A 10,864-nucleotide genomic window follows, 5' to 3' on the forward strand; every position below is an offset into this window, starting at 1 on the left:
CTACCCGTGCCTGGTTTACGGACCATGGTATTTCTGTTCTAAATTGGCCCGCCAACTCCCCTGACCTTAGCCCCATAGAAAATCTGTGAAAAGGAAGATGCAGAATGCCAGACCCAAAAACGCAGAAGAGTTGAAGGCCACTATCAGAGCAACCTGGGCTCTCATAACACCTGAGCAGTGCCAGAAACTCATCGACTCCATGCCACGCCGCATTAACGCAGTAATTGAGGCAAAAGGAGCTCCAACCAAGTATTGAGTATTGTACATGCTCATATTTTTCATTTTCATACTTTTCAGTTGGCCAACATTTCTAAAAATCCCTTTTTTGTATTAGCCTTAAGTAATATTCTAATTTTGTGACACACGGAATTTTGGATTTTCATTTGTTGCCACTTCAAATCATCAAAATCAAATGAAATAAACATTTGAATGCATCAGTCTGTGTGCAATGAATAAATATAATGTACAAGTTACACCTTTTGAATGCAATTACTGAAATAAATCAAGTTGTTCAAAATATTCTAATTTACTGGCTTTTACCTGTATATATAAATAAAATAAATACTTGAATTTCAGTGTTCATTTACAAACTACAACTCACAAACACTTTAGAGTTAGGCTCCACCATCAGAATGTGTACTTAAACTTATAAAGATCACATGGATATTATTCAGTGAGTTGATTCACCAAAACTAACCTGTTATACAGGAGGAAAAAGCACACAGGACGTTTCAATTGTTCACAGACTGGTCGCGCTCATCAGAATGACAAGACACTTCCGGTCTGCAGGTGATAGCATTCAATTGGGAAGAAACGCCCCCTACTGACCAATGTGAATACTGATAAATGTGGAATGACAGCTCCAAAAACGAATTCAAACCACAAAATAAAATAAATCAACACAAAAATGTGACACATTATGGGTGGGTCACATATGCATGTACAGTAGATGGCAGTATTGTCCTGTTTAAAAGTGTCACAACATTGCTGTTTACGGCAGACCAACTGCTTTACGGTAGACACTGTTGTTGTGTGTTGTCAACACGTCACTCAGGTCCGCCTGAATTTCGGGAGTTTTTCGGGAGAAAATTCGTCCCGGGAGGTTTTCGGGAGAGGCGCTGAATTTCGGGAGTCTCCCGGAAAATCCGGGAGGGTTGGCAAGTATGGCTCCGTCAGATGTGTCCTTCAGTTCTGTCCTTTCCATGGCCTGATTTTACATCCAAGAAGACGTGTCAAACGTCCCCTGAGAGACTTCCACTGTCACTTAGGCTGTGTGTGGTCACGGATGTACTAGGAGGGGAAACGAGAAGACATTTTGTCTGGTCCATGCAAGAAAACTGCTCCACCGTGACTTTGGACTGTGGGTTACCTGCACGGTGTCCTCCAAAGTGGCGTATCTGTAGCTGGGCGGTCCGAGGCTCTGCAGCAGGCTGGCGTGCTGATGCCGGCTGCTTTCGATGAAGCGTCGCGTCGTGGCGAGCTGCTGTCTCAGCATGTTGTTGAGCGTCAACACGTCGGGCCGGACGCCTCCGAGGCCTGCAGGAAGGCGGAGACACGTGAGATGGCCTCGCACAAGTATTACTACTTTTCTGCTTCTCACCTTCTGGAGGAGCCATGGAGGGGGAGGAGTAAGCCACGCCCACCGCAGGTCCTGAAGGAGCCAGAGATTAGAAAACTGGTTCGCCAAAGTCGTTGACTTCCTGTCTGAGGGACTAACCTGGGAACCAGAGAGTGTGTGCGTCGGTCTGTGCCGCCACATCTTTGAAGTGGTTGCTAGGCGACGACGAGGACCTGCTGGGAAACCTCTGACTGGTACCTGACGTCCGCAAGGTGCGGGAGTTTGTGGAGTCTGAAAAGGTGCTGGAGAAGTCTTCCGTCCTCACCCAGGACGCGTCTAAACAGTCCTCCACCTCCTCGCCTATTGACAGGTGCTCTGACACCTGGCTACTGATGACGTCATCGCCCGCCTCCTTTCTGCTGGCGCTCTCAAAGTCGCTTTCGTAGTCCGCCGCTCGCCGGCCGCTCGGCGAAGTAGGAAGCGGGCCCGCATGCTCGCCCTCCGCCTGGTGGCACAGAAGGAAGCACAGCAACGTCATTAACGTGACGAGACCTCCTTCCGGTGGCATGTTCTCTGAGGTTGCACCTGGGCTCCTGCTGTGCCTTCAGTGGCCGGCTCAAGGTCATCTAATGTCATCACATTGATCTCAAAGTCGGCTGTAGAAAAAGGACAATGCAACATCAGCGTGCGTGTGTGTGTGTGTGTTAGAGATGCGCGGATAGGCAATTATTTCATCCGCAACCGCATCAGAAAGTCGTCAACCATCCGCCATCCACCCGATGTAACATTTGATCAGAACCGCACCCGCCCGTTGTTATATATCTAATATAGACGATGCAAGGCATTAGTGAGGTTATAAAGCTTTTGCCTGTTAAAGAAAGGAGACTGATCCAATGCAGCACAGACATTCGCGTGCCACGCTGTCACGACCCAGACGCACACCAGTGCGCAATCATATGGGAGCCGCGCTGAGCGCACCTCCAAGCGCGTCTCGCTGCCGGCGACGGCCGGGTATATGGGCCCGACGCTCCAGCGCCATCCATTTTCAGGGCTAGTTGATTCGGCAGGTGGGTTGTTACACACTCCTTAGCGGGTTCCCACTTCCATGGCCACCGTCCTGCTGTCTATATCAACCAGGGTGAGCCCCACCCCTTTCGTGAGCGAACTGCGCGCGGAGCGACCCCTGTTACGCGCCCCCGGCAACAGGGGTGGCGGGCAGGTAAGCTGCGCGGGCGGAGCGCGCGGAGTGACCCCTGTTACGAGCCCCCGGCCACGGGGGTGGCGGGCAGGTAAGCTGCTTACCTGCTGCGCGTGACGCCGGCCGCGGCGAAGGCGGACGAGGCGGGGTGTCGGTGCGGTGGGCGCAGTGGTGACCCTGGACGTGCGTCGGGCCCTTCTCGCGGATCGCCTCAGCTACGGCTCCCGGTGGGGCCCTCTCGGGGGAAGGGGCCTCGGTCCCGGACCCCGGCGAGGCGTCCCTTCTCCGCTCCGTAAAAGTGTCCATCTCTTTTCTTTTTGTTTCTTCTGTTGTGGCATATGCTGCAGGTGCCTGCTCGTTTTTCGTATGTGGGTAACAACATTTAACTATGTATATATATTTACCAATTGGTTTAACTGCCACCCGCCTGAATCTATTTAAAATCTAATTTTTTTTTATTTCAACCGCCCGACCCGACCCGACCCGACCCGGCCTGACCCGACCCGCGGATAAAATCTAATTTTCTTTAATTTCATCCGCCCGGACTCCGCGGTTGTGCCCGCAAACCGCGCATCTCTAGTGTGTGTGTGTCTCACATTGGGACGAGACCGAGCTGGCCTCACTGGGGGGGACGTCCGCCTTGGACCCAACGGGAAAGAGTTCTTCCAGGGAGAGGATCTCCTCCGGAGCCGACCTGGAGGAGTCAGAGCGTCTTGGACTCGGGGAGGGGAGGAGGCGGACCTCCAATGTTGGTCTTCTCAGAGGAGGAGAGCTGGATGATGGACTGCCTCCAGAGTGGGGAGGAGACGGGGAGACAGACCTCAGGTCTCCTCTGGTCAGGGTCTGTTGGGGAAAAAAGGAAAGTGAGAAAGAGTTTTGAAGGCAAAGCAAAATAAACACTACCAGGCCTGCTCCGCTCCTGAAGGAAGAGCTGATCCACTTCTCGTCTGGTGGACAGTCCTCCACATGCTCATCACTTTTCTCAGTCTGAGGCGAGATCTCTGTGGGTGTGGATCCACCACCTTCACGCGGGTCCTCTGGTGGTCTTTTCTTGAGGAACTGCACTTCGCCTTGACTGCTGGGCGGTGACCCGGAGGACACAGGAGCTACCTCTTGGCCATCGGAGGGCGAGGAAAGGTCCACATCAGAACTTGGACTATGGATCTGGTCCAGGGGTTCTGGCTCTTGTAGACGGCTGTAGAACTGACTCTCGATCTGAGCGAGCTTCCTTAAAGCGGACGTCTGTGACTTGGAGGACAACAACCTGCAGCATTTAATAGGTCAGATTGACTGGCATTTTGTTAGGCTCCTCCCACATGAACACACCTGTCATCATGTGACTGCTGCCTCACAGGTGATTGGCTGCTGGGGGGAGGAGGCGGCCTCTTCAAGAACCTGCTGCCTCCCCCCACAGGGCTCTGAGGTCGGGGAGCCTAAAAATAGAGATGAGATTTCTAACTCTTTGAAGGGATAGCAATCTTGAGTCGTTCAAAAGACTGGCTCATTATTTTAGTTGTTTAATTTTTAATCAAGGAAACAATCAATAGTATTAAGATGTAGATCAGAATCATTTAAATAATCATTAAATAATATTGTCTATAAATGTATTTCTTTTGGTTTTCATTGTAAACATTCCATAAAACAGTGCCATATTTCCAGTGATATAACTTGTTAGAATTTCCCCTCACCTAAAAAAATGTGTAGCTTTTTAACAAAATAGAAAAAAAAATTCAAAAAATATTACCAATAAAATGCAATTAAATATAAAAAATGCCTGCAACTTGAGAGTTCCTGGTTCGATCCCCAGCTTCTGCCATCCAGGGCAGATGTGTATATATAATATGTTTGGCCACATTACACACAATTTGAACAGTAACATTGTGTTGGAATATGGGAAAATAAAACACTACTTAAACAATTATTTAAATACAGTCTGATTAAATGAAAATATACTGAAAAGTATGTAGTATAGTGTACATATTATGTGATATTTATTTTATTCTTTGGTGTACCACTAGAGGGAGTCCTCATACCACAGATTAAGAATAAACATGGTTCTAAACCTTTTTCCACCAAGTATCATCTAAGAACACTGCCAAGTACCACCATAATGACCAACATTTAAATATAGTAGCATAATAGGCCTATATTTTCATTAAAAACAAGGCAGATGTTTTATTTACAAGTATATTTAATATTTTTGGCCTCAGTAATGCCGCAAGGTGGTTGGTGCCTGTCGTGGCGGTAATCCTAGAACCCGTTGGTGGACGCCGGCGGTGAGGGATGCCGTCAGGCTGAAGAAGGAGTCCTATCGGGTTCTTTTGGCTCATAGGACTCCTGAGGCAGCGGACAGGTACCGACAGGCCAAGCGGTGTGCGGCTTCAGCGGTCGCGGAGGCAAAAACTCGGACATGGGAGGAGTTCGGGGAGGCCATGGAAAAAGACTTCCGGACGGCTTCGAGGCAATTCTGGACCACCATCCGCCGCCTCAGGAAGGGGAAGCAGTGCAGTGTCAACACCGTGTATGGTGAGGATGGTGCTCTGCTGACCTCGACTGCGGATGTTGTGGATCGGTCGAGGGAATACTTCGAAGACCTCCTCAATCCTACCAGCACGTCTTCCTATGAGGAAGCAGGGCCTGGGGAATCAGTGGTGGGCTCTCCTATTTCTGGGGCTGAGGTTGCCGAGGTAGTTAAAAAGCTCCTCGGTGGCAAGGCCCCGGGGGTGGATAAGATCCGCCCGGAGTTCCTTAAGGCTCTGGATGCTGTAGGGCTGTCTTGGTTGACAAGACTCTGCAACATCGCGTGGACATCGGGGGCGGTACCTCTGGATTGGCAGACCGGGGTGGTGGTTCCTCTCTTTAAGAAGGGGAACCGGAGGGTGTGTTCCAACTATCGTGGGATCACACTCCTCAGCCTTCCCGGTAAGGTCTATTCAGGTGTACTGGAGAGGAGGCTACGCCGGATAGTCGAACCTCGGATTCAGGAGGAACAGTGTGGTTTTCGTCCTGGTCGTGGAACTGTGGACCAGCTCTATACTCTCGGCAGGGTCCTTGAGGGTGCATGGGAGTTTGCCCAACCAGTCTACATGTGCTTTGTGGACTTGGAGAAGGCATTCGACCGTGTACCCCGGGAAGTCCTGTGGGGAGTGCTCAGAGAGTATGGGGTAACGGACTGTCTTATTGTGGCAGTTCGCTCCCTGTATGATCAGTGTCAGAGCTTGGTCCGCATTGCCGGCAGTAAGTCGGACACGTTTCCAGTGAGGGTTGGACTCCGCCAAGGCTGCCCTTTGTCACCGATTCTGTTCATAACCTTTATGGACAGAATTTCTAGGCGCAGTCAAGGCGTTGAGGGGATCTGGTTTGGTGGCTGCAGGATTAGGTCTCTGCTATTTGCAGATGATGTGGTCCTGATGGCTTCCTCCGGCCAAGATCTTCAGCTCTCACTGGATCGGTTCGCAGCCGAGTGTGAAGCGACTGGGGTGGGAATCAGCACCTCCAAGTCCGAGTCCATGGTTCTCTCCCGGAAAAGGGTGGAGTGCCATCTCCGGGTTGGGGAGGAGATCTTGCCCCAAGTGGAGGAGTTCAAGTACCTCGGAGTCTTGTTCACGAGTGGAGGAAGAGTGGATCGTGAGATCGACAGGCGGATCGGTGCGGCGTCTTCAGTAATGCGGACGCTGTATCGATCCGTTGTGGTGAAGAAGGAGCTGAGCCGGAAGGCAAAGCTCTTGATTTACCGGTCGATCTACGTTCCCATCCTCACCTATGGTCATGAGCTTTGGGTCATGACCGAAAGGACAAGATCACGGGTACAAGCGGCCGAAATGAGTTTCCTCCGCCGGGTGGCGGGTCTCTCCCTTAGAGATAGGGTGAGAAGCTCTGTCATCCGGGGGGAGCTCAAAGTAAAGCCGCTGCTCCTCCACATGGAGAGGAGCCAGATGAGGTGGTTCGGGCATCTGGTCAGGATGCCACCCGAACGCCTCCCTAGGGAGGTGTTTAGGGCACGTCTGCCGGTAGGAGGCCACGGGGAAGACCCAGGACACGCTGGGAAGACTATCTCTCCCGGCTGGCCTGGGAACGCCTCGGGATCCCCCGGGAGGAGCTGGACGAAGTGGCTGGGGAGAGGGAAGTCTGGGCTTCCCTGCTTAAGCTGCTGCCCCCGCGACCCGACCTCGGATAAGCGGAAGAAGATGGATGGATGGATGGATGGCCTCAGTAATATTGCACACCGTTTGAACAGTAACACTTGGTTTGAATGAAGGAAAATAAAACACTGTACTTGAATGAAGTTATTCTTTGGTGTACCACTAGGTGGAGCCCGTGCCACAGTTGGAGAATCACTGCTTCAGTGAGTGAGCAACCACTGACACTAAACAGCATCCTTTCTCATCTTTCACTTGAAAAGAGCCGTTCAAAAGACTCGATTTGTTCACCAATTTAAGTTGTCTTTTCACACTAAGTCTTATTTGGATGTTTACCTCTACTTCCTGGGTCATCTCAGGCCGAGCAGCTCCACAGACTTCTGATGGGGAACTCACCTGGGACACATCGCTCAAGTCTGACATGGCCTGATGGCTGTTCATGTCCTGTGAGGAAACAAGGGAAGGGCAGAGGAGTGAGGAGACAAGGGAAGGGCAGAGGAGTGAGGAAACAAGGGAAGATCATCAGTAAGTCATCAAGTTATCTGAGACACACAATGATGTGCTGACTGACCGCTGCTCGGCTGCTTTTAGCCCACAGAAGTGCCTGAGCACGCTCCAGGGCCTCACTTCTGCCGCCTCGTCTCCACATCTTGCACTCAGCCTGCAGCACAACACAACACTGCTCGTTCACTGCATCACAACACAACACTTGTCACTGCATCACAACACTTGTGTTTGTTTCTGTTTCACAACACTTGTTTGTTTCTGTTTCACTGCATCACAACACTTGTTTCTGTTTCACTGCATCACAACACTTGTTTGTGTTTCACTGCATCACAACACTTGTGTTTGTTTCTGTTTCACTGCATCACAACACTTGTGTTTGTTTCTGTTTCACTGCATCACAACACTTGTTTGTTTCTGTTTCACTGCATCACAACACTTGTGTTTGTTTCTGTTTCACTGCATCACAACACTTGTTTGTTTCTGTTTCACTGCATCACAACACTTGTGTTTGTTTCTGTTTGACTGCATCACAACACTTGTTTGTTTCTGTTTCACTGCATCACAACAATTGTGTTTGTTTGTGTTTCACTGCATCACAACACTTGTTTGTTTGTGTTTCACTGCATCACAACACTTGTTTGTTTGTGTTTCACTGCATCACAACACTTGTGTTTGTTTCTGTTTGACTGCATCACAACACTTGTTTGTTTCTGTTTCACTGCATCACAACACTTGTTTGTTTCTGTTTCACTGCATCACAACACTTGTGTTTGTTTCTGTTTCACTGCATCACAACACTTGTTTGTTTCTGTTTCACTGCATCACAACACTTGTGTTTGTTTCTGTTTGACTGCATCACAACACTTGTTTGTTTCTGTTTCACTGCATCACAACACTTGTTTGTTTCTGTTTCACTGCATCACAACACTTGTTTGTTTCTGTTTCACTGCATCACAACACTTGTTTGTTTCTGTTTCACTGCATCACAACAATTGTGTTTGTTTGTGTTTCACTGCATCACAACACTTGTTTGTTTGTGTTTCACTGCATCACAACACTTGTTTGTTTGTGTTTCACTGCATCACAACACTTGTGTTTGTTTCTGTTTCACTGCATCACAACACTTGTTTGTTTGTTTCACTGCATCACAACACTTGTTTGTTTCTGTTTCACTGCATCACAACACTTGTTTCTGTTTCACTACATCACAACACTTGTTTGTTTGTGTTTCACTGCATCACAACACTTGTTTCTGTTTCACTGCATCACAACACTTGTTTGTTTCTGTTTCACTGCATCACAACACTTGTTTGTTTCTGTTTCACTGCATCACAACACATGTGTTTGTTTCTGTTTCACTGCATCACAACACTTGTGTTTGTTTCTGTTTCACTGCATCACAACACTTGTTTCTGTTTCACTACATCACAACACTTGTGTTTGTTTGTGTTTCACTGCATCACAACACTTGTTTGTTTCTGTTTCACTGCATCACAACACAACACAACACTTGTGTTTCACTTCACAACACTTGTTTGTTTGTGTTTCACTGCATCACAACACTTGTTTGTTTGTGTTTCACTGCATCACAACAATTGTGTTTGTTTGTGTTTCACTGCATCACAACACTTGTTTGTTTGTGTTTCACTGCATCACAACACTTGTTTGTTTGTGTTTCACTGCATCACAACACTTGTTTGTTTCTGTTTCACTGCATCACAACACTTGTGTTTGTTTGTGTTTCACTGCATCACAACACTTGTTTGTTTCTGTTTCACTGCATCACAACACAACACAACACTTGTGTTTCACTTCACAACACTTGTTTGTTTGTGTTTCACTGCATCACAACACTTGTTTGTTTGTGTTTCACTGCATCACAACACAACACAACACTTGTGTTTCACTTCACAACACTTGTTTGTTTGTGTTTCACTGCATCACAACACTTGTTTGTTTCTGTTTCACTGCATCACAACACAACACAACACTTGTGTTTCACTTCACAACACTTGTTTGTTTGTGTTTCACTGCATCACAACACAACACAACACTTGTGTTTCACTTCACAACACTTGTTTGTTTGTGTTTCACTGCATCACAACACGTGTTTGTTTGTGTTTAACTGCATCACAACACTTGTTTGTGTTTCACTGCATCACAACACAACACTTGTTTCACTTCATCACATTTGTGTGTTTCACTGCATCACAACACTTGTTTGTTTCTGTTTCACTGCATCACAACACAACACAACACTTGTGTTTCACTTCACAACACTTGTTTGTTTGTGTTTCACTGCATCACAACACTTGTTTGTGTTTCACTGCATCACAACACAACACAACACTTGTGTTTCACTTCACAACACTTGTTTGTTTGTGTTTCACTGCATCACAACACGTGTTTGTTTGTGTTTAACTGCATCACAACACTTGTTTGTGTTTCACTGCATCACAACACAACACTTGTTTCACTTCATCACATTTGTGTGTTTCACTGCATCACAACACAACACTTGTGTTTGTGTTTCACTGCATCACAACACTTGTGTTTGTTTGTGTTTAACTTCATCACTACACAACACGTGTGTGTGTGTGTGTGTGTGTGTGTCACAACGAGGACAACTAACTTGATCACAACACAACACTTGTGTGTCTGTGTGTGTTTGTCACACAACGAGGACAACTAACTTGATCACAACACAACGCTTGTGTGTCTGTGTGTGTTTGTGTGTTTGTCTCCCTGCTGCGGTTAGCTAGCGAGCTAGCTCAGCTAAAATAAAGAGCTTTAAGTGCCATTGAGCTTCTATCTTGCATTCATAACATTTACAATGGTTGGTCGTTGAGACTAAAAGGGCAAATAAGTATAAATAAATGTAAATAAGTCTAAATAAATGTAAATAAGTATAAATAAATGTAAATATTACCACTTGAAACCTCTCAGGCGTCCTTGGTCTCCATGGAAGTTGTTGTTCCTGCTGGTGAGACCACGTGATTAGCTGTAGTTGATTAGCGCCACCTTCTGCTCAGGAGGAAGAAGTACATCACGTGACTTCCGCTAACGGAAGATGTAGCAGAGGCAGTACTTCACCTCGCCACCAGGGGGCGGAAAAGGCTCAACCATGAGATGTTCCAAAACCAAGTCATGAAATAAGTTTGAATAATTCTCTTTTGGTCTGTGGGATTTGATCTTTATGTTCATCAATTTCATGCGGAAAATAACGCAGTATAATAATACTTCACAGACGACACACAGGTGGTGTCTCTTGAGGCAGACACAGGTACAGAACAGACAGCAATTTAAGAAGTAGAAGAAGAAAAGAACAATTTAAGAAGTAGAAGAAGAAAATAATCATTTAAGAAGTAGAAGAAGAAAAGAACAATTTAAGAAGTAGAAGAAGAAAAGAACAATTTAAGAAGTAGAAGAAGAAAAGAACAATTTAAGAAGTAGAAGAAGAAA

At 47.2% G+C, this 10,864-nt stretch overlaps 1 protein-coding gene across 2 annotated transcripts; it reads right to left on the minus strand.

Moving 5' to 3' along the window:
• Nucleotides 1-868: 868 nt before the first annotated feature.
• On the minus strand, nucleotides 869-10,386 carry lg18h19orf44 (linkage group 18 C19orf44 homolog). 2 transcript variants are annotated; one of them, XM_061978647.2, is made up of 11 exons: nucleotides 10,332-10,386; nucleotides 7,467-7,556; nucleotides 7,232-7,339; nucleotides 4,083-4,189; nucleotides 3,660-4,020; nucleotides 3,353-3,599; nucleotides 2,144-2,214; nucleotides 1,718-2,063; nucleotides 1,601-1,651; nucleotides 1,370-1,527; nucleotides 869-1,290 (listed from the first exon to the last, which is right to left on the minus strand). In XM_061978647.2, exons 2-11 carry the CDS (start codon nucleotides 7,542-7,544, stop codon nucleotides 1,261-1,263), a joined length of 1,557 nt encoding a protein of 518 aa, XP_061834631.1. In that variant the 5' UTR covers nucleotides 7,545-7,556; nucleotides 10,332-10,386; the 3' UTR covers nucleotides 869-1,260. The 2 variants fall into 2 exon arrangements, with proteins under 2 accessions (XP_061834631.1, XP_061834630.1); XM_061978646.2 differs by having other exon boundaries at nucleotides 870-1,290; nucleotides 1,370-1,536.
• Between the last annotated feature and the right edge of the window lie 478 nt (nucleotides 10,387-10,864).

This window comes from Nerophis lumbriciformis, linkage group LG18 (assembly GCF_033978685.3).
Source record: "Nerophis lumbriciformis linkage group LG18, RoL_Nlum_v2.1, whole genome shotgun sequence".
Taxonomy (NCBI): domain Eukaryota; kingdom Metazoa; phylum Chordata; class Actinopteri; order Syngnathiformes; family Syngnathidae; genus Nerophis; species Nerophis lumbriciformis.